This window comes from Carcharhinus amblyrhynchos, chromosome 13 (assembly GCF_965287045.1).
Source record: "Carcharhinus amblyrhynchos chromosome 13, sCarAmb.v2.hapA, whole genome shotgun sequence".
NCBI lineage: Eukaryota > Metazoa > Chordata > Chondrichthyes > Carcharhiniformes > Carcharhinidae > Carcharhinus > Carcharhinus amblyrhynchos.
The window spans coordinates 71,313,691-71,336,559 of NC_137336.1; the positions used below are offsets into that span (position 1 = coordinate 71,313,691).

General features: G+C 48.3%; 1 protein-coding gene across 1 annotated transcript in view; it reads left to right on the top strand.

Moving 5' to 3' along the window:
- The window catches only part of copa (COPI coat complex subunit alpha), a 41,749-nt gene that overhangs the window by 342 nt on the left and 18,538 nt on the right, over nucleotides 1-22,869 (top strand). Inside the window, exons 2-20 of the mRNA XM_080201815.1 lie at nucleotides 711-779; nucleotides 910-1,023; nucleotides 1,158-1,231; nucleotides 1,357-1,437; nucleotides 4,954-5,030; nucleotides 5,420-5,529; nucleotides 7,947-8,056; nucleotides 9,706-9,805; nucleotides 11,018-11,153; nucleotides 11,485-11,567; nucleotides 12,032-12,182; nucleotides 12,297-12,363; nucleotides 16,045-16,120; nucleotides 16,567-16,649; nucleotides 20,410-20,549; nucleotides 20,903-20,988; nucleotides 21,150-21,288; nucleotides 21,452-21,614; nucleotides 22,648-22,794. Coding sequence (XP_080057941.1) covers nucleotides 740-779; nucleotides 910-1,023; nucleotides 1,158-1,231; nucleotides 1,357-1,437; nucleotides 4,954-5,030; nucleotides 5,420-5,529; nucleotides 7,947-8,056; nucleotides 9,706-9,805; nucleotides 11,018-11,153; nucleotides 11,485-11,567; nucleotides 12,032-12,182; nucleotides 12,297-12,363; nucleotides 16,045-16,120; nucleotides 16,567-16,649; nucleotides 20,410-20,549; nucleotides 20,903-20,988; nucleotides 21,150-21,288; nucleotides 21,452-21,614; nucleotides 22,648-22,794 — 1,977 coding nt within the window. The 5' untranslated portion in view covers nucleotides 711-739. The remainder of the gene's footprint in view (nucleotides 1-710; nucleotides 780-909; nucleotides 1,024-1,157; nucleotides 1,232-1,356; nucleotides 1,438-4,953; nucleotides 5,031-5,419; nucleotides 5,530-7,946; nucleotides 8,057-9,705; nucleotides 9,806-11,017; nucleotides 11,154-11,484; nucleotides 11,568-12,031; nucleotides 12,183-12,296; nucleotides 12,364-16,044; nucleotides 16,121-16,566; nucleotides 16,650-20,409; nucleotides 20,550-20,902; nucleotides 20,989-21,149; nucleotides 21,289-21,451; nucleotides 21,615-22,647; nucleotides 22,795-22,869) is intronic.

Here is a 22,869-nt window from a genome sequence, read left to right on the forward strand (position 1 = left end):
TGGGGGGGAGCGGAGGGGGGGTGGTGGTGGTGGTGGTGGGTGGGGGGGAGCGGAGGGGGGGTGGTGGGTGGGGGGGGAGCGGAGGGGGGGTGGTGGGTGGGGGGGGAGCGGAGGGGGGGTGGTGGGTGGGGGGGGAGCGGAGGGGGGGTGGTGGGTGGGGGGGGAGCGGAGGGGGGGTGGTGGGTGGGGGGGGAGCGGAGGGGGGGTGGTGGGTGGGGGGGGAGCGGAGGGGGGGTGGTGGTGGTGGTGGGTGGGGGGGAGTGGAGGGGGGGGGTGGGGGGGGAGCGGATGGTGGGTGGTGGTGGTGGTGGGTGGGGGGGGAGCGGATGGGGGGTGGTGGTGGGTGGGTGGGGGGGAGCGGAGGGGGGTGGTGGGTGGGGGGGGAGCGGAGGGGGGGTGGTGGTGGTGGTGGTGGTGGGTGGGGGGGAGTGGAGGGGGGGGGTGGGGGGGGGAGCGGATGGTGGGTGGTGGTGGTGGTGGGTGGGGGGGGAGCGGATGGGGGGTGGTGGTGGGTGGGTGGGGGGGAGCGGAGGGGGGGTGGTCGTGGGGGGGAGTTTATTGTCTGATTCAAGAAGAAATCAGACATAATTCTTGAGGTCAAAAGGGATATGGGGGGGGGGTCAGTATATTGAATTCGATAATCAGCCATGATCAAAATAAGTGGCGGAGCATGTTCAAACTCCATCTCTCTCTCTCTCTTTCACCCACAGTGCTGACGTTTCTGCCAACGAGCAGAAACATGTTGACCAAGTTTGAGACAAAATCTGCTCGGGTCAAAGGTGAGTGCGAGGTACAATTTTCATTAAGTACCAGACTGGAACCTAATCGAGGGAGTCGGGATGGTTTATATGAGGACTGATACTCTTCTGTCGTTAAAACTTTGATTTCAATCTTTTCTCCCCCTGTTAGGACTCAGCTTCCATCCCAAACGGCCCTGGATTCTTGCCAGTCTGCACAATGGTGTGGTGCAACTTTGGGATTATCGGATGTGCACTTTGATCGACAAGTTCGACGAACATGATGGTGAGATGGTGCAAAGGCCAGACTTTGACCCCCTCGAACTACCGCCCCTCTTCACACTCCCCCCCCCCCCCCCCACCCCCCAGCTCTCCTTACCGGCTCCTCCCTAAAGCCCTTTCCTCTTTTTCTCTGTGCAGGGCCTGTCCGAGGTATTGACTTTCATGAGCAGCAACCTCTGTTTGTATCTGGTGGTGATGACTACAAGATTAAGGTGGGTGTTTATTGTGAGAGTTGGCGCCTGATCCTTGGTGGAGCAGAATTCTGTACTCCTCCCTCGCTCTTTGATCTGTTCATGGTTCAGTATGTTTTTAGAACAGTTCTCTCTGTCCTGTGCAGGTCTGGAATTACAAACTCCGGCGATGCCTCTTCACCTTGCTTGGCCACCTGGATTATATTCGCACCACGTTCTTTCATCATGTGAGTTACTGCAAGTGTGGAGGAGATGGGTTTGAGCGGGAGAGATGCTGGCACGGCGGTCAGAAATTGGGGAGGGTCTAAACTGGTCATATAGAGACCAAAAGTGTGTACAGTGCTCCAAGTGTTGTTTAACTGAGAGATATGGAGACGAGAAGTGTGCACAATGCTCCAAGTGTGCTCTAATCGAGGAACGTGGAGACCAGAAATAAAAATAGAAAATGAGAAAAATCTGATCAGGTCTGGCAGCATCTGTGGAGAGAGAAACAGAATTACTGTCTCAAGTCCGTGTGCCGCCTCTTCAGAGCTAAAGAGGGGAGTAAATGTGATGGATTATATACTGTGCCGGATGTTCGAGCCGAGAAGAAGATTGATGATAGGTGGGAGCTAGGGGAAATTCTAATAAAGATAAGTCGGTCAGAAGACAGAAGTATTAATGGCAGTGCAAAGCACTGGAAGGTTCTAATAGCGGCAAACTATTTGAATTTAATAATCTGAAATTAAAAGTCTAATGGTGACCATGAAATAATTGTAGATTCCCATCAGGTTCACTAATGTCCTTTAGGGAAGGAAATCTGTTGTCCTTACCCGGTCTTACATGAGACTCCTGATGCACACAGCAATGTGGTTGACTTTCAACTGTCCTAGGACAATAACTGCTGGCCAGCTAATGAGGCCCATGTCCCACAAATGAATAAAAAAAGTTAAGAGTGCAGAATGTGTTAATATCAAAACAAAAGTCTGTGCTCAGTGAAAGCAGAACTGAAGGACAAGTGACAGCCCTGTGGAGGCGGGAGATTTGCATTGGGACAATAAATGTTTTGGATTAAGCAAAGAAGGGATCAAAATGGAGGGGACTGGTCACTCTCTAAAGTTGTTGAATTCAACATTGAATCCCCAAGGTTGCAATACGTCCAGTTGGAAAATTAGATGCTGCTCGGCCAGTTTGCGTTGGGCTTCACTGGAGCATTGTTGCAGGTCAAGGATGGGCATGAGAGCAAGGTGCTGAATTAAAATGGCATGCAGTGGGATGGTTGGGTCATGCTTGTGGGCTGAGTAAAGGTGTTTGCAAAGTGGTCACTCAGTCTGCATTCAGTCTTCCTAATGGAGAGTAGATTATTTTGGGAGTATCGAACACAGTAGCCCAAATTGAAAGATGTGCAACTGAAATGCTGCTTAACCTGAAAGTAGTGATTGGGCCCTTGGACAATGAGTCGGAAGGAGATGAAGGTTAGTTGCAACTATGGTCAAGGATGACCCCATCATGGTTCGGGAATGGAGCGGTGAGGGCAGAGGTGTGGGGGAGATAGGCAGACTCACTTAAGTGCCCTGTTAACCACAGTAGGGAGGAGAGGGTTCCTCTTTTCAGGAAAAGGGTAGACATATCAGAAACTGGAGCACCCCGAGGAAACCTGTGCAGACACAGGGAGAACATTCAGACTCCACACAGAGTCACCCAAGGCCAGAATTGAACCTGGTTTTCGGTGGCAGTGCTAACCATTGTGTCATTGTGCTGCCCATGAGATGGAGTCCTTACATGGAGAGGGATGTGAGGAACTGTAGTTGAGGTGGCTGGGAGTTGTTGAGTTTGTAATGAATATTGGTTGTCAGTCTATCACCAGAAATGTAGACAGAGGTGAAGGAAGATTGGTTGTGCAAAAGAATAAATCATCAAGCGTGATTAGCGAGATGGATTCAGAACTGGCTTGACTGTTGAAGATAGATGGAATGGAGGTTTGCAACTATTGGCATTCTGCAGGGATCAGAGGTGGGACCTCTGCTGCTTGTAATATATAGCTGACTTGGAAGAAAACGTTGCTGGTCTGATTAGCAAGTTTGCTGATAATATTAAAATTGATGGAGTTGCGGGTAGTGATAAAGATTGTTAGAGAATACAGCAGGATGTAGATCGGCTGGAAAATTGGGTGGAGAAATGACAGATGGAATTTAATCCAGGCAGATGTGAGATAATGCATTTTGGTAGATCCAATTCAGATTGGATTTATAAAATAAATGGCAGAACCATTAAGAGCATATCACACGGAGAGATCTGGGATGTACAGGTCCACAGATCCTTAAAAGTGGCAGCACAAGTGGAAAGGTGGTGAAGAAAGCATATGGCAAGCTTGCCTTCATCGGACCAGGCAACGAGTATAAAACGTTGGCTAGGCCACATTTAGAATACTGTCCAATTCTGAGCACATGACCAGAAGGCCTTGGAAGCTTTGGAGATGGTGCAGAAGAGGTTTGCCAGGATGTTGCCTTGTATGGAGGGTATTAGCTATGAGGAGAGACTGAATAAACTGGGATTGTTCTCTCTGGAAAAATGGAGCCTGAGGGGTGACCGAATAGAAGCTTATAAAATGATGAGGGGTAATAATGTAAACAGTTGGAAGCTTTTTTTCAGGTCAGAAATGACAATTACAAGGGGACACAAGGTAAGGGGGGAAAGTTTCAATGGAGATGTGCGGAGGAAGTTTTTTTACACAGAGGATTGTGGTGGCCTGGAATGCACTGCCAAGTGAGGTGTTTGAGGCAGATATGTTAGCGACATTTAAGACCCATCTGGATAGACAAATGGGTAATAGAGGGATACAAGTGGTTGGTCTAGATAGGACAGCATGATCGGCACAGGATTGGAGGGCCGAAGGGTCTGTTCCTGTGCTGTACTGTTCTTCGCCCTCTGAAGGGAAGGGATGTGTAAGAGATGGACCATGTGACGGGTGGGAATGAGAAACAAAATCAATACATTTTTCTAGCTCCAGATGTGTGTGTGAAGCGGCGCTGATATAGATTTCAACATGATGGAAAAAGTGTAGCGGGGAGGACTAGAGTAGGACTGGAACAAGAAATGTTCTACATGACCCACAAAAAAAAATGGCTATCCAGTGCCACACTTTCTATTTGCAGGAAGCGAGACATGTTACAGTGGGAGGTAGTGGCGTTGTCACTGGGTAAATAATCCACGAGCCCAGAATGGGTGGCACGGTAGCACAGTGGTTAGCACTGCTGCTTCACAGCTCCTGGGTTCGATTCTCGGCTTGGGTCACTGTCTGTGTGGAGTTTGCACATTCTCCTCATGTCTGTGTGGGTTTCCTCCGGGTGCTCCGGTTTCCTCCCACAGTCCAAAGATGTGCGGGTTAGATTGATTGGCCATGCTAAAATAGCCCCTTAGTGTACTAGGATGCATGGGTTAGAGGGATTTGAGGGTAAATTATGTAGGGATATGGGGCCAGGGCATGGGTGGGATTGTGTTCGGTGCAGCCTCGATGGGCCGAAGGGCCTCTTTCTGCACTGTAGAGATCTATGATTCTATTTGTGGACCTGTGTTTGAATCCCACCATGGTAGGTGGTAACATTTGAATTCAATAAAAATCTTCCAGGTGAGGCAGCATTTCACTTGCACTCCTTCAATCTGCTTTACTGTATTGCTGTTCTCCTCTACACTGGGGAGACTAAATGCTTGCATAAGATTCATCCTGAAACAGCTGCATTGAGTTGGTTTGCTTTTCCCAACAGGAATATCCCTGGATCTTGAGTGCTTCCGATGACCAAACAATCCGAATTTGGAATTGGCAGTCTCGGACTTGTGTGTGGTAAGTGCTTGGAGAGGGAGTAGTGAATGGGTGGGCTAAGGGGATGGGTCTGTATAATGGGAAATGGAGTGGAAATCTCCAATACCTGGGGGAACGGAGCAGGGATCTCCAGTGTCTGGGGAAGCGGGCTAGGAATCTCTGATGTTTCGAGAAAGAGGTGGAAATCATTGATATCTCTCAAATGGAGTCTGAATCTCTGGGGGAAAGGAGATTTGCTTGAGTGAAGGTGAGGGTGGCAGGGATCATATCTGAGGGGGTTTGGGGCACTGGAGGGGAGAATTCAAAGTTATTCTGTTAAAGTGAATTATGATTTGTTTTTCATCTCTTACCTTGTTCCCTTTTCCCCCTGTGCCTTCCGCCTGCTCTTTTGCTCCCCCACCCCATCACAGTGTGCTAACGGGACATAACCATTATGTGATGTGTGCTCAGTTCCACCCTTCAGAAGATCTGGTTGTTTCGGCTAGCCTGGACCAGACAGTTCGGGTCTGGGATATTTCCGGTAAGTCATGGCCTAGGGGTGTGCAGTGAGAGCAGAAATGATGGGGAGGTGCTGGAGCTCTGTGGCGTTCACTGAGTCGAGGGGTGTGGAGCAGCATATTCTGAGAGGGCTTGGGAGAATGCCAGTTCGCTCTCCTACTCCACCCTGGTAGCTGTGCGATGCTGACCCAGTCTGTTATAACCATGGTATTAGATTGGATATCAAACTGATTTTCGGAGCACAGACCCATCCATAGTTGAGGTCACACTTTTCCACCGCCAAAATGAAATTCCTATCTCGTCAGCTGATAACCCTCGACTTTTCTAACACTAACTATCCCTCCCCTCTTACACCATCCGCAAGCATAATCTCATCCAAACCTCTGCTGCTTCCCTGCTCTGTGTCCAGAACACTCTCGGTCCCATTCCGTATCACCCCCATGCTACTCACTTGTGTGCCATCCAGCAACACCGCATCCTCCTCACTCCTTATCTCTGTAACCTCCTACAGCCCTCTTTGTCTCTGTAACCTCCTCCAGCCTCTGCAACTCTCCCTATTTCTGTAACTTGCTCAAGTCCCTACAGCCCTTACTATCTCTAACCTACTCCAGACCTTGCAACCCTCACTATTTCTGTAACCTACTCCAGCCTCTACAACCCTCCCTACTTCTGTAACCTCCCCCCGTGCCCTGCAACCCTCCTTATCTATGCATCCTTCTCCAGCCCCTACACCTCTCCCTACCTCTGTAATCTACTTAACTCCCTACAATCCTTGCCATTTCTGACCTACTCCAGCTCCGATAACTCTCCGGGACCTCTGGGCTCCTCCAACTCCGATTCCTATTGCTTCACCGCTGGTAGCTGTGCCTTCAGCTGCCTGCGGCCCTAGATCTGGAAGTCCCTCCCTAAATGTCTCTCTCCCCCCCCCGCCCCCATCTCTCTCTTTCTGTTCTCCTTTAAGTTGATACTGAAAACTTTCCCCTTTCACGAACTTTTCACCGACCATGATAGATCCTCACGTGGCTCAGAACCAAATGTTATTTTATAATGTTCTTATGAAACACTTGTCGAACATGTAATTATTGTACTGCATTAACATCTGCCCATCACTCTGCAAAAGAGAAGATGCTGGAAAATCTCAGCAGGCCTGGCAGCCTCTGTAGTGGTGCCTGTCTCTCTCTCACACTGTCTCTCCATTGTAAAAAGTCTCACAACACCAGGTTAAAGTCCAACAGGTTTGTTTGGTAGCACAATCCACTAGCTTTTGGAGCGCTGCGCCTTCATCAGATGAGTAGGAGTTCTGTTCACAAACAGGGCATATAAAAACACAAACTCAATTTACAAAGTAATGGTTGGAATGCAAGTCTTTACAGGTAATCAAGTCTTAAAGGTACAGACAATGTGAGTGGTGAGAGATTTAAGCACAGGTTAAAGAGATGTGTATTGTCTCCAGCCAGGACAGTTAGGTTTTGCAAGCCCAGGCAAGTCATGGGGGTTACAGGTAGTGTGACATGAACACAAGATCCCAGTTGAGTCCGTCCTCGTGTGCAGAACTTGGCTATCAGTTTCTGCTGAGCGACTTTGCATTGTCGTATGTCGTGAAGACCACCTTGGAGAATGCTTACCCGAAGATCAGAGGCCGAATGCCAGTGACCGCTGAAGTGTTCCCCAACAGGAAGAGAACACTCTTGGCTGGTAATTGTTGAGTGGTGTTCATTCATCCGTTGTCCTAACGTCTGCATGGTCTCCCCAATGTACAGTGCCTCTGGACATCCTTTCCTGCAGTGTATCAGGTAGACAATGTATCGTGTACCTGGTGGATGGTGTTCTCACGTGAGATGATGACGTCCGTGTCGATGATCTGGCACATTTTGCAGAGGTTGCTGTGGCAGGGTTGTGTGGTGTTGTGGTCACTGTTCTTCTGAAGGCTGGGTAGTTTGCTGTGGACAATGGTCTGTTTGAGGTTGTGCAGTTATTTGAAGGCAAAAAGTAGAGGTGTGGAGATGGCCTTGGCGAGATGTTCGTCTTCATCGATGACATGTTGGAGGCTCCGGGGAAGAACATCTCTTACTGTGTTTACCCTAGTCTAACGCCAGCATCTCCATTGACAAAGGGTCATATGGGCTCAATGTCAGCTCTTTTCTCTCCTTCCAGATGCTGCCAGACTTGCTGAGATTTTCCAGCATTTTCTCTTGGTTTCAGATTCCAGCATTGGCAGTAATTGTTTTTATTTTTTCCTGTCTCGGCCTGTTCTCTCTCTCTCTCTCTCTCTCTCTCTCTCTCTTCCCCCTCTTTCCCCCTCCCCCTCCTCCTCTCTGTCTTTCTCTCCCCCTCTGGGCCTGTCTGTCTTTCTCTCTCTCTCCCCCATTCTGGGCCTGCGTGCCTCTCTCTTTGTCTCTCTCTCTCTCTCTCTGCTCCCATGCTGAATTTCCATGTCAGGTCTCCGAAAGAAGAATCTCTCTCCTGGGGCAGTGGAAAGTGATGTCCGAGGGATTTCTGGCGTTGATCTCTTTGGGACCACGGATGCTGTGGTTAAGCATGTCTTGGAGGTGAGTGTTGGACTCCCTGTGGGCCGACTGTGAATCCAGAGAGCCTAATTTACTGAAGCATCTTGGGAAGATGAAATTCCCATTAAAATTTCACTTTAGAAACATAGGCCAATCAGCCCTTCAAGCCTGTTCCATCGTTCATTATGATTATGGCTGATCATCAAACTGAACGCGCTGCCCTGCCGTTCCCTGTATCCTTCGATCCCCTTCACCCAAGAGGTATATCAAACTGCTTTTTGAAAGCTTGTGATGTTTTGGCCTTAATTGATTTCTGTGTTAGTCAATTCCACATGTTGACTATTCTTTGGGTGAAGAAATTTCTCCTCGTCTTAGTTGACGCTGTATCCTTTGATCTGTGACACCTGATTCTGGATACCCTCACTATTGGGGACATCCTTCCTTTATCTACCGTGTCTAGTCCTGGTTGAATTTTATAGATTTCTGAGATATCCCTCCCTCATTCTTCTAAACTCCAGCCAGTATCATCCTAATTGATGCAATCTCTCCTCATACGTCAATCTTGCCATCCCAGGAATCAATCTGGTAAACCTTTACTGCACTCTCCAGAATATCCTTCCTCCGATAAGGAGACCAAAAATGCAACAGTACTTCAGATGTGGTCTCACCAAGGCCCTGCATTATTGCAGCAAAACATCCCTGTTCCTGTACTCAAATCTTTTTGCTATGAAGGCCAACATACCATTTGCTTTTATCGCCTTCTACCCCTGCTCACTTACCTTCAGTGACTGGTGTACCAGGACAGCTAGGTCTCACATTGTTCTTTGTTAATTTATAGCTATTCAGATACACTGTCTTCCAGTTTCCACTACCAAAGCAGATAATCCATTGACTTGCATCTTTTCCTACTGCAGATCCAATTCAATTATGTAAAAAGAAGCAAGTAATTCTTCAAATAAAACAGTAGGGCAACACGATGGCACAGTGGTTAGCGTTACTGTCTCTCAGTGCCAGGGACCTGCGTTTGATTCCCGTCTTGGGTCACTGTCTGTGTGGAGTTTGCACGTTTTCCCCGTGTCTGCATGGGCTTCATCCGGATGCTTCAGTTTCCTCCCACAGTCCAGAGATGTGCAGGCTAGGTGGATTGGCCATGCCAAATTCTCCCTGAGTGTACACGAACAGGTGCCAGAGTGTGGCGACTCGGGGATTTTCACAGTAACTTTGTTGGTGTGTGAATGTAAGCTTACTTGTGACTAATTAATAAACCGTATTCAAAGCTTGCTGTAAACAATCAGTAAAGCAAAGATATGTTTCTTCTCGAACAACCAAGCAATAAAGCCCTGTTGCGGGCCTGGCCTTCTGCTTCACATACCCTGTTCTTTCACACTACTTTTAGCTTTGGGTCAGGACAATATCAATTTGCTAGACAGATGGACAGGATAGTGGCAAATAGAATTTAAGTCTGAAAATGTGATGTAATATATTTTGGGAGGATTAACAGGGCAAGGGATTACACAATGAATGGTAGCACACACAGGACCAGAGGGACCTTTGAGTGCATGTCCATAGATCTCGGAAGGCAGCAGGACAGGTAAATAAGGTGGTTAAGAAGGCATATGGGATATGATGCTATTTTGAATCTGACCCTCTTGTGTGTCCTTCCCCCGACTCTACCCCACCCATCTCCACAGGGCCATGATCGAGGTGTCAACTGGGCAGCCTTCCATCCCAGCATGCCACTGATCGTGTCGGGTGCAGATGACCGGCAGGTAAAGATTTGGCGGATGAACGGTGAGTCCATCTCCTGTGTGCTTCTTTCTGCTCCCTCATTCTCCTCACTGTTGGGACACAGTGTGTGCTGTTGTAACATGGAGAGGAGGAGTGTAGCGTCTGTTTCTAATTGCAATACTCCCTGGGTCACTAGGTAAACGTCACTGATTCTCCAGCTGGTGATATGACCAAATCTGTGCTTTATCTGTAAATCTGAGTGAGAGTTCAAAAACCAATAATGAGGCAGCACGGTAGCACAGTGGTTAGCACTGCTGCTTCACAGCTCCTGGGTTTGATTCCCGGCTTGGGTCACTGTCTGTGTGGAGTGTGCACAATCTCCTCGTGTCTGCGTGGGTTTCTTCCAGGTGCTCCGGTTTCCTCCCACAGTCTAAAGATGTGCGGGTTAGGTTGATTGGCCACGCTAAGAAATTGCCCCTTAGTGTCCAGGGATGTGTAGGTTAGAGGGATTAGTGGCTATAATATGTAGGGATTTGGGGGTAGGGCCTGGGTGGGATTGTGTTCGGTGCAGACTTGATGGGCCGAAGGGCCTCTTTCTACCCTGTAGGGTTCTATGATTCTATGAACCAGCTGACTTCAATAATCAGCACAATTATTAGTTTCTTATAAAACTAGATTGGTCAATTAGAGAGGCAAAGATTATTGACAACAGTGTTAAATAAGGAAGGATGATAAATACTTGCTAATTACCCTAACAATTTCACTTAGATTCCCACACTCCGGCTTTCCCCCTCCCTCACCCCCAGCACCACGTGCCCTTGGGCCAGCACCCGTGCTCACTCGCCTTTCGCTTGCTCACTCGCGAGGGGTAGATTGGCCAGGCTGAATTGCCCCTTGGTACCAGGGTGTGAACAGGGTAAACTAATGTGGTTACGGGAATAGGGCCTGGCTGGGATTGTCATTGGTGTAGGCTTGATGGGCTGAATGGCCTTTCTGCACTGTAGGGATTCTATGATTGTGACCATTTTGTAACAGGTGACCCCCATCCCTCCCCCCACTCCTGTTTCCAGCTGCTTTCAAACTGCTTAATTACCTTTTCTTGTGAGATACTGTCTTTTCCGGACAGCAACCCATTCCTTGTGTTGACCCTTTATGAGCAATACCTCTTAAAACCACAAATGTCTCCAGATCTTGTGGATGAGCCTTTTTTTTCTTGATGTTTATGAAGGGCTCGGACCAGCAATCAGCCTGACCCCCTCTCTGTCTCTTACTCAGATTCAAAGGCCTGGGAGGTGGACACTTGTCGCGGACACTACAACAATGTCTCGTGCGCCGTATTCCACCCCCGTCAAGAACTCATCCTCAGCAACTCGGAGGACAAGAGCATCAGGGTCTGGGACATGTCCAAGAGGTGAGAGTTCATCCTAGGAAAGGCCAGCAGTCAGTGGACAAATGGGGATCAAGCGGTGTGGGGGTCAGAGACAAAATAGGTCCAAATGATATGATGTCAGAGGATGCAAATACTGGCTGATGCGTGGCCGCGGGGGGCCAAGGCTGGAGGTGGCATGGCCGGGGGGTGCCGGGGCCAGAGGTGGTGTGGCTGGCGGGGTGCCGGGGCTGGAGGTGGCGCGGTCAGGGGATGCTGGAGTGGGAGTCTAGTGAGGGTGTTCTGTGGTTTAGCAGAGGTAGGAACAAGAGACAGATCAGCTTGAATAACCATTTCTCTCTCTCTCTCTCTCCAGGACTGGCGTGCAGACCTTCCGACGAGACCATGACCGTTTCTGGGTCCTCGGTGCCCACCCGAACCTCAATCTGTTTGCCGCAGGTAAGGAATCATGGGCGGGTTGGGTGGACACCACATTTCACCAGCTCCTCTACTCCTGTCTCTATGTCCCAAAGTGCTTGCCAGACAGTGATACAGGTTGAGCAATGGAGTCACTGATGGACTGTAGGGAGCACAGTCACCAGTGTGTGCATAGCAAGATCCAAAAAAGCAATTATAATCTCGGTCATTTGTTCTTGTATTGTTGATTGAGGGATGTGATTGGTGCGAAAGACACCACGGCCCTCGGGCAGTGCGGCGCTTCCTCGGCGCCGGCCCTTGGGCGGTGCGACGCTCCCTCGGCGCCTGGATCCATTCAATGCCTGGATCCTGCTCACCCACCTGATGAGCTTTGGGCTGATCATTTCCTTGGATATTTTTAGAAATGTGAGCTTATAGGGTGCCTTTTCTGATCAGCTTGTGTTGACGCCCCATTCTTGACCCTCGTTCCCTGGATCCTGTCACAGGTCACGATAGTGGAATGATTGTCTTTAAGTTGGAACGGGAAAGACCTGCCTATGCAGTTCACGGAAATGCCCTATTTTACGTCAAAGATCGCTTCCTGAGGCAACTAGATTTCCACAGCTCCAAGGATGTGGCCGTGATGCAGCTCAGGAGGTGAGCAAGTCCTTTTTGCTGTTCCATCAAGCACTCCCAGGGTATTAATGTGAATCTGTTCCCTCCATACTCTCTCTACCTGTGTTGACGTCTCTCCTTTCTCATCTCCTTTAGCGGTTCCAAGTTCCCAGTGTTCAGCATGTCGTACAATCCCGCGGAGAACTCAGTGTTGCTATGTACGGTAAGATTCCTCACAGGCTGGGATGTTGCCGGGGCTGAGGCAAGATTGAGTGGGCTGGTGGGGGGAGGGGGGGAAATTTGATTGGGCCGTACAATATCGTGAGGGGCCTGGACAGAGTGGACAGGACGGACCTGCTCGTATTAACAGCTAAATCAGGGCTTTGGAGGCATTGGTTTTAAATGATGAGTGGAAAGGCTGAAGGGGAGATGAGGAGGATTTTCAGTCAGTGTTGTGGGGGCTCTGGGACGCACTGCTGTTGGGGTAGCAGTGGCTGAAATCTTGTGGAATGAGGCAGGCTGGGCAAGCTGGCTCATTGTTCAGCCTGCACAGATACCGGGGACCAAGTGGCCTCTCTTTGTTTCACACTTTGTTCCATATTTTCCAAATGTCTGAAAATGACTTTTACAGATAGGTGCAACTGTATGTGAATGGTTCCTGAAGAGAGCTAGCAGTGTCACAATGGGTCAAATAGCTGCCATCTCTGCTTCAACATTTTTCCATGCTGCAGGCTCTGGTATGGAGGCAAATGTGAAGGCTTGGGCCATGGGGTTGGGGTGGGGGGGGGGGGGGGGGGGGCGGAAGGTGATGGTAAGGATAGGCAGCGGTGGTGGGGGTGGGGAGGATGGTGTAGTTTAAAGAGTGAGTTGAAGAGCTGAGGCCATATGCACCTGAAGGCACATCCAGGATAGAGAAGAGGAACACCGAGCTCTCGCAAGGGCGCTGATTTGTCTTGTTGCACCGTAACCTGACCACTTTTTCGCTTACATGCTCACTCAGCAGAGGCTGTGGAAGCAACTGCAACAAGAAGCCAACACCCAAACATGAAGCGGGTTTAGGAGGGAAAGAAATAAGGAGACCATTCAGCCCCTGGATCCTGCTCACCCACCAGATGAGTTTGGGGCTGATCATTCCTCCTCTCCACTTCCCTGCCTGTTCTTCCCATCCCCTTAACTCCCGTCCAGTAATCTTTCGATCTCCATCGTGAATCTACTCAGAGACTTTGCATCTCTAGGGTAGAGAATGCCAAAAATTCACAAACCCTCCGTTTAAAGAAATACCTCCCCATCTTGGTGGAAAATGGCTGGCCCCTTATCCAGAGACTGTGATCAGCAAGATATCTCTGCTCCTGTACTCAAATCCTCTCGCTATGAAGGTCAACATACCATATGCCTTCTTTATATCTCCCGTTACAGCTGCATGCTTACCTTCAGCTATGAGGTGTACGAGGACACCCAGTTCCATTCTCCCCCCCCCACCTCAATTTATAGTCATTCAGATTATTTGTTTCCCTGTTTTTGCCCAAGTGGTTAACCTCATATTTATCCACATTATACTGCATCTGCCAATTATTTGCCCAATCACCCAACTTGTGCAAATCACACTGGAGCATCTCTGTATCCTCCTCACAACTCACCTTGTCACCGAGCTTTATAATTTGCAAATTTAGAGATATTACGTTTATTTCCTTTATCTGAATCACTAATATATAATGTGACAGCTGGGGCTCCAGCTCTGATTTCTGCAGTACCCCCCCCCCCCCCCCCCCCCCCCAAAAAAAAATTTTGGAAAAGACCCATTTCATAGAATCCCTACAGTGCAGTAGGAGGCCATTTGGCCTATCAAACCTTCACCATCGACACTCCCACCTCGGCTTATCCTCTTAACCCCACCTCTTTACCCTGCTAATCACCCTGACACAAAGGGGCAATTTAGCATGGCTAACCCACCTATCCTGCACATCTTTGGATTGTGGGAGGAAGCCTATGTAGACATGGGAAGAGCGTGCAAACTCCACACAGTCACCCGAGGCCAGAATTGAACCTGGGTCCCTGGTCCTGTGAGGTATTCCTTCTCTTTATTTCTTGCCTGCCTGTTTTCTGTCCATCTCAGTATACTACCCTAGATTTAACACCCACATGATTTAATTTTACATGCTAATCTCTTACATGGGACATTGTCAAAAGACTTCTGAAAGTCTGAATAATCTACATCTACTGGCTCCCCCTCATCAACTTCACTGGTTGTGTCCTCAAAGAGTCCGAGTAGATTTGTCAAACATGATTTCCCTTTTGTAAACCATGCTGAATCTGTCCAATTTTGCCACTGTGTTCCAAGTGCTCTGCTATGAAATCTTTGCTAACGAGCTCTAGAATTTTCCCCACTGCCGATGTCAGCTGACTGGTCTATAATTCCTTGTTTTCAGTTGGGGCACTGAGCGCAGTTCTGGTCTCAGTATCCCTTGGTTAGACCACACTTGGAGCACTGTGCACTGTTCTGGTCTCGATATCATTCAGACCACACAGCCTTCAACACTACTATTCCCACAAAACTCATCTCCAAACTCCATGGCCTGGGCCTTAGCACCTCCACCTGCGACTGGATCCTGAACTTCCAAACTTGTAGACTACAGTCAGTAAGGATAGGCAATGACACCTCCTCCATGGTCTTCCTCAACATCGATGCCCCACAAGGCTGTGTTCTCTGCCCCCTACTATACTCCTTTCGACTGTGTGGCCAAATTCCCTTCCAGTTCGATTTTCAAGTTTGCTGATGACACACCGTAGTGGGTCGGATCTCAAACAATGACGAGACAGAGTACAGGAATGAGATAGAGAATCTGGTGAACTGGTGCGGCAACAATAATCTCTCCGTCAATGTCAACGAAACTGAGGAGCTTGTCATTGACTTCAGGAAGTGTAAAGGAGAGCATGCCTCTGTCTACATCAATGAGGATGAAATAGAAAGGGTTGAGAGCTTCAAGTTTTTAGGTGTCCAGGTCACCACCAGCCTGACCTGGTCCCCCCTCCATGGCAACACTATAGTTAAGAAACACCAACGCCTCTGCTTTCTCAGAAGACAAAGCAAATTTGGCATGTCAGCTCCAACTCTCACCAGCTTTTACAGATGCACCATCGAAAGCATTCTTTCTGGTTGTGTCACAGCTTGGTATGGCTCCTGCTTTGCCCAAGACCACAAGAAACTACAAAAGGTCGTGAATGTAGCCCAATCCATCAAACAAACCAGCCTCCCATCTATTGACTCTGTCTACACTTCCTGTTGACTCGGCAAAGCAGCCAGCATAATTAAGGACCCTGCGCATCCCAAACATTCTCTCTTCCACCTTCTTCAGTCAGGAAAAATATACAAAAGTCTGAGGTCACATACTGACTGACTGAAGAAAAGTTTCTTCCCTGCTGCCATCAGACTTTTGCATGGACTTACCTTACAATAAGTTGATCTTTCTTTACAGCCCTAGCTATGACTGTAACACTACATTTTTCACTCCTTCGTTTCCATCTCTCTGAGCGGTATGTTTTGTCTGCATGGTGTGCAAGAAACAACACTTTTCGCAGTATGTTAATATATGTGACAGTAAATCAATTCAAATCAAAATCAAACTTCGGGCGCTGTGCACAGCTCTGATCTCCACATCCCTTGGTTAGGTAACACTTGGAGCATTGTGCTTGACATATTTATAGGGGAAGTTGGATAAACACAAGGGAGAAAGGAATGAAGAAATGTAGTGATTGGGTGAGATGAAGTAGTGTGGGTAGGGGGCATTGAAAGAGAATAAAATCTGCATTCCATATTACTGTGTAATATCTTCCAGTATTTCACTGTGGGACTTAGGGCTTTGACTGGGAAGGTCATGTGTTTTCTCTCTTTCTCTCCTTCCTGCAGCGAGCAAGTAACCTGGAGAACAGTACCTATGACCTCTACACCATTCCCAAGGACTCGGACTCCCAAAATCCTGATGGTGAGCTGAGGAATGTTGTGAAGAGTTTGGCAGGCGTACCCCCATCCTGTGCACCTGCTTGGGCCCCCCAACCCCCCTTTGTGTGGGCAGACTGGAGCCCCCCCCCCCCAGCCTTCATGTGGGCAAGCGGGGGCTTCCGTGCCTTCCCCCAGCCCCGTGTGGACACACTGGCTCCCCCAACAGCCATGCGTGGGACCGCTGCCCAACCTTGCCTGGGCACGCTGGCCTCTCACTTATACATGGGTGCACTGCATCCCCCCCCGGGTCTCGTGTGTGCCCCCTCTCCCAACAGCCTCGCATGCGCGTCCTCCACCCCTTGCAACCTGATGCCATCCCCCCCCCCCCCCCACCTTGCCTCCTATGCGCGCTGGTGCCCTCCCTCTTGCATGGATGCACTCCCCATCTCTCTCTGCCCTCAGTGTGATCTGCTGTGTCCTCCTCCACAGCTCCTGAAGGCAAGAGATCCTCTGGCCTGACAGCAGTCTGGGTGGCCCGGAACAGATTTGCCGTATTGGACAGGATGCACTCGGTAAGCTTTTGGCAGCAGCGGATGGGGCTGGCAGCGGTGGAATTGTGAGCAATGGTGGGGGGTTAATACAGTGTAGCCTTTACGGATTGAGATTAATGGGGCTACTGAGGATGTTACCCTACCTTAAAGAAGACTTGCATATGCCCGCCTTCTAGTTGGTCAGCTTTTTCCACAGTTTGTGTTATTCTAAATCTTTGTACTCTCTAGTTACCGACTCTTGCAGTCCATATGCATTTATTTCCTTCGTGTCTAAATGCCTTGAGATTTTGAACACCTTCACACCACTGTTCTTTTGAACAGTCTGAAAGACGTGCTGGTCTGGTGCATTGGCTATGCTAAATCCTCCCTCAGCATATCCAAACAGGTGCCAGAGTGTGGCGACAAGGGAATATTCATAGTAACTTCTTTGCAGCGTTGATGCGAGCATACTTGTGACACTGATAAATAAACTTAAAAGCCTTGATTAAATTTCCTACTAAACAATCATTGCTACACAATTCAAATACAATCTTGCCCCCTCAAATTGAATACAGTCAGCCAAGTGAACCTCCTCTGAACTGCTTCCCTCAAGTAAGGTGACCAAAGCTGCCCAATGTATTCTGGGTTCAGTCTCACCATTGCCCTTTACAGGGGAGGCAATAGCGTAGTGGTATAGTCACTGCACTGGTAACCCTGAAGCTCAGGGTAAGTTCTGGGGACCCATGTTCAAATCCCACCGTGGCAGACATTTGAATTCAGTAAAAATCTGGAATTAAAAGTCTAATGATAACGATGAAACCATTATTGATTATAAAAATGCATTCACTAATGTCCTTTAGGGAAGGAAATCTTCATCCTTACCAGGTTTACATGTGATTCCAGACCCATAGTAATGTGATTGGCTGTTAATTGTTCTCAATGATGGATAATGTAACGCTAGCCCAGCCAGTGACAGCTACACCCTATGAATGAATAAAACAAAATGTTGCAGCAAGACTTTTGTGCTCCATTTGCTTCCTAACCATTTACTGCATTTGAAGTTTTTCTGATTCATGTACCAGGATGTCCAGATTCCTCCATTCCTAAGCATTCTGCAATTCCCATTTTGTGTCTTCCTGCCAAAGTGGACACCCTCACATCTAGCTACTCAAGGCTTTTAAAACAATGGCTTGTGTGAGTGCAGACTATCCAAAAACCTCTCTACACTTGCCGAGAGTTGAATGATTCAGGGGTTGGGGAGGATGTTGAGCAGGGTCATAAGAACATGATAAATGGGAGCAGGTGCGGGCAGTCCCTTGAACCTATTCTGCCATTCAAGCAGATCATAGCTGATCTTTCACCTCCGTGCCACTTTCCCCAAACTTTCCCTGGATGTCTTTAATATCTAGGAATTGTTTTGATCTGGCAGGGATTGGGAAGATGGAGACTGAGAATTCAGTAGTGGAAAAATACGAAGAATATGAAGAAAATAAGAATATGAAGTAATAAAAATGGAGGAATAAGATGAAAAGAGATGAAACAAAATAAATGGAAATGTGGTGAAGGTCGAGGAGAGAGTTCATGCTCTGAAGTTGTTAAACTCAGTGTTCAGTCCGGAAACTGTGAAGTGCCCAATCAGATCTTTTTTCTAATACTACAATATAGGGAAAGTCTTGCACAGGCTTTTCTCTCTGTCAAAAAACAAAGAAAATTACAGCACAGGAACAGGCCCTTCAGCCCTCAAGCCTGCACCAACCATGCTGCCCGACTTGACTAAAGCCCCCAACCCTTCGGTGACCATATCCCTCTATTCCCATCCTATTCACGTACTTATCAAGATGCCCTTTAAAAATCACTACCGTAACTGATTCCGCTACCTCCCTCAGCAACGAGTTCCAGGCACCCATTGCTCTGTGTGAAAAATCTGCCTCGAACATCTCCTTTGATCCTTGCCCTTCGCACCTTAAACCTGTGTCCCCTAGTAATTGACTCTTTCACCCTGGGAGAAAGCTTCTGACTATCTACTCTGTCCATGCCTCTTACAATCTTGTAGACTTCTATCCAGTGGCCCTCAACCTCCGTTGCTCCAGTGAGAACAAACTGAGTTTCTCCAACCTCTCCTCATAGCTACTGCCTGCCATACCAGGCAACATGGTGATAAATCTTTTCTGTACCCTCTGCAAAACCACCACATCCTTCTGGTAGTGTGACGACCAGAATTGAACACTATATTCCAAGTGCAGTCTAATTAACGTTCTATAAAACTGCAACATGACTTGCCAGGTTTTGAACTCAGTACCCCAGCCGATGAAGGCAAGTATGCCGTATGCCTTCTTGACTACCTGCTCCACTTGCATGGCCACTTTCAGTGACCTGTGTATCTGTATACCCAGATTCCTTTGCCTATCAATACTCTTAAGGGTTTTGCCATTTACTGTTTATTTCTTACCTGTATTAGACTTTCCAAAATGCATTACCTCACATTTGTCCAGATTAAATTCCATCTGCTATCTCTGCGTCCAAGTCTCCCAACTGATTTATATCCTGCTGTATCTTCTGATGCCCTCATCGCTATCCGCAATTCGACTAACTTTTGTGTCGTCCGCAAACTTACTAATCAATCCAGTTACATTTTCCTCCAAATCATTTGTATGTATTACAAAATAGCAAAGGTCCCAACTCTGATCATTCAACACTAAGAAGCCAAAGCTTGTATGAAAACCTTGCAGACACAAACGCTTCTGTCTGAGGCTGGCAGCAGCTGCTTATCCACAGGTCTGTATCTAGCAAGCACTGCTTTCGGGTCTCCTAACCCAGCTACCGATACAGCCTCCCATGTCACTTTACATGTGTTTTCCTGTTTCATCTTCAACTCTGTTGTTCTATGTTCCTTTTGAAGTTCCCTTTCTCAATGTACATGTTTTTCATGTTAAGTTATGGCCATCACATTCTTAGGTAAAGTAAACTTATCACTCTGTTCCATCTGTCACTTGTGCATACTCCTTTTGAAGTAAAATTGTTAACTTCCTCATGTACATTTCCATTTGCGCTGCCCATTGGTACTTCACTTCTCAGCTCTGGCCATATTAACTTCAGACTACTTGCCTTCATACCTAATGTTTCCTCCCCCACCCCATTGATATTCTGAACCTTGAAGTCTATTGTCTTTAGTTTGTTATGTGCACTCATGCTCTCACACATGAGCATGTTTCACAGTATACCACAGTGACTTTCGGAAAGTATTGAAGCTAATGCTTCGGTTGTTAGTCCTATTACTGGAGATTAAGAGCTGCAAAGTCTGCCTTTGTTTAAAATTAGTTAGAATACACTCTATGTCCCTATGGTCATTTGACACTGCTGCAAGACATCAGGTGACCGGTGAGAAACATTTTATTTGGTCAGCCATTGTCCGTTTTGAAAAGTAACCAAAAAATGAATTAGCCTAGCTGATAAATATAATGTTATGTTTTATTTTTCGCGTCTTGGCCATGACCTCTGTCTTGAAGCAACAGGGTTTCCGCAACCCTCTGGGGAGACAATTCCAATGAATCACCTCTGAGTGAAGAAATTCCTCCTTGTCTTGGTCTAAAATCACCGACCCCTCATCCCATGATTCTTGTCAGATCAGGAAGATTTCACTTATGTCAGCAAATGGCCCAGTTTCTGGCACCAGCTGTCACAGGATGGCAGTAGTGATTTTTCCATCTCTGGGTTTTTCTGTGATCTTTGATCTTGCTCTGTTAGGTGTTTGATCTCTAACCCCAGTCCGTGGTGTCTCCATCCCACCCTCAACCCCCTGCAGATCCTGATCAAGAATCTAAAGAATGAGATCACAAAGAAGGTCCAGGTGCCAAATTGTGACGAGATTTTCTACGCAGGCACTGGCAATCTCCTCCTGAGGGACCCCGACGCTATCACTCTGTTTGACGTGCAGCAGAAGAGGTGAGGAGAGGGAAGAGACGAGGTGATGCAAAGGTAGAGAGGAGGGGAGGGAGGAAGGGGAGTAGAGATGAAAGGTGCAGGAAGGGCAGATGGAGGATTGGAACAGGAGGTTGGGTGATCAGATGGGGCGGGAGGGTTCAAAGGTCAGAGGGGAGGAGTGTAGGGAAAGCTGCAAGGGTTGTAGCAAAGGGTGTTGAGGGTCGTAGGGGAAGGTGGAAGATCTTAGGGGAAGCGGGTGCAAGGAGTGGGGAGAGTTTTTGAGGGTCAGGAATGTTGGAAGGGGGTGGGGAAGGGAACGGATTGAAAAGGGAAATGATTCTTGCCTTTGACCTCCATCTGATCTCTTCCTCCAGATCGCTCAGCTCTGTCAAGATCTCCAAAGTCAAATACGTGGTTTGGTCAAGTGACATGGCTCATGTGGCCCTGCTCTCCAAGCACGGTGAGGAAGAGGACCGGGAATTTACTCCTCCCTTGGTATAGGGGTCAAGGGGTGTGTGTTTACCAATCGCTCAGTGCAGGGGATCTTTCGGCAGTTGATTGGTTATCCTGTCCCTGGATGGTTCAGTCTCTAACTGTTCTCCTTCTCACCCCTCTCCTCAGCCATCCTGATTTGCAATCGGAAGCTGGAGTCCCTGTGCAGCATCCACGAGAATATCAGAGTGAAGAGTGGTGCTTGGGAGGAGAGTGGAGTCTTCATCTACACCACCAGCAACCACATCAAATACGCCCTGGTCTCTGGGTGAGTTCCCCTCCCTTATATTGGCTCTCTGTATAGTGGAGAAATTATGGGGTGGGGGTGAAGGAACAGGCCCCTCAAGCCTGATCCACTCGCGCTTCGTCCAACCTGCACCCGCCCCTGCGCCCAGCCTGTAGTTGATGGCACTCTCCTCTCATCCTCACAGGGACCATGGAATCATTCGGACCCTGGACCTGCCAATTTACGTCACCCGGGTGAAGGGGAACAGTGTGTACTGCCTGGACAGGGAGTGTCGGCCCAGGGTGTTGACCATTGACCCCACTGAGTTCCGCTTCAAGCTGGCACTGGTCAATCGCAAGTATGATGAGGTAAGGTGTGTGGGGATGGGAGCCAGCTGTGCATGGAGTAGTGGGGGTGGGAGGTCTCGCAGACTGGGTCTAATGTGATGGATATGGGGAGGGTATTGCCTCTGAGGTTGGAAGCCCAGGCATGCAGGATTCACTCTCAATGAAATACCTATTACACTGGAAGTCTTTCAATCTTGAGACCAGCATTAGTTCCAAATGAAGGACAGAAGGATAAGGAGTGAGCCACTTGGCAGCTCTCCTCCTCCCAAAACAGTTTTCCCCCTGGTTGTTCAAATTCCAGCTCACAGATTTTGATTTATTTAGTCACCCATCCTGTGCTGCCTTTGGGGAAGGGAAGTTGAGAGTTGAGCAACTCAAGACGAGAAACATCTCAGCTCTGTCAATGGGATGGCCCTTTTTCTTTGAACTGACTCCTCCCCACCCTGAATTCTAGATTCTCACATGAAGGGAGACATCCTCTCAATTTTCATCCTGTCGAGCTTCTCCTCAGAATCTGAAATTCATCCCAACTCCATGTAGATAGGCTGTACCTTTTTCTCAAGTCACACGCCACACCCTTGTGCTAGGAAGCAGCTTAGTGAATCTCTTCTGAATTGTCTCCAATGCAAGTTTCCTTAAAGAGACAGTAATGCATTTTATTCTGGATGTGGCCTTGCTAATGCCCTATACAGTTGTAGCGACAGAGCCTGACTTCCATACACCTTTCAACTTGTGATAAAGGCCAACACTGCACTTGCTTTCCCAATCACTTGGTGTACCTGCGTATTAATTTTTGTGATACATGTCCCAGGACGTCCAGGTCCCTTTTGTGCCCTAGCGTCCTGCAGTGTCCTTCCATTTCAGTAACATTCTGCTCTTCGACTATTCCTGTCAAATGGTCAGCCTCACATTGGGATTAATTTATCTATCTGTCTCCCTCTCCCTCCTCTATTCCTGGTCTCTGCCCTCCCTGAATTCCACCTGTACTCTATTCTGACCCTCACTCCTGTCCTACTCCCCCTCCCTTGATCCCCAATCCCCTCCACTCTGACAGGTGCTGCACATGGTGCGAAATGCGAAGCTGGTGGGTCAGTCAATCATCGCCTACCTTCAGAAGAAAGGCTACCCGGAGGTGGCCCTGCACTTTGTCAAAGACGAGAAGACTCGATTCAGCCTGGCCCTGGAATGTGGCAACACAGAGGTGAGAATCCCACTCCCACTCTGCTGATGTCCCTGGATTTGGCACCCCATCTTTGAAATCTGCCACTGGTACCGG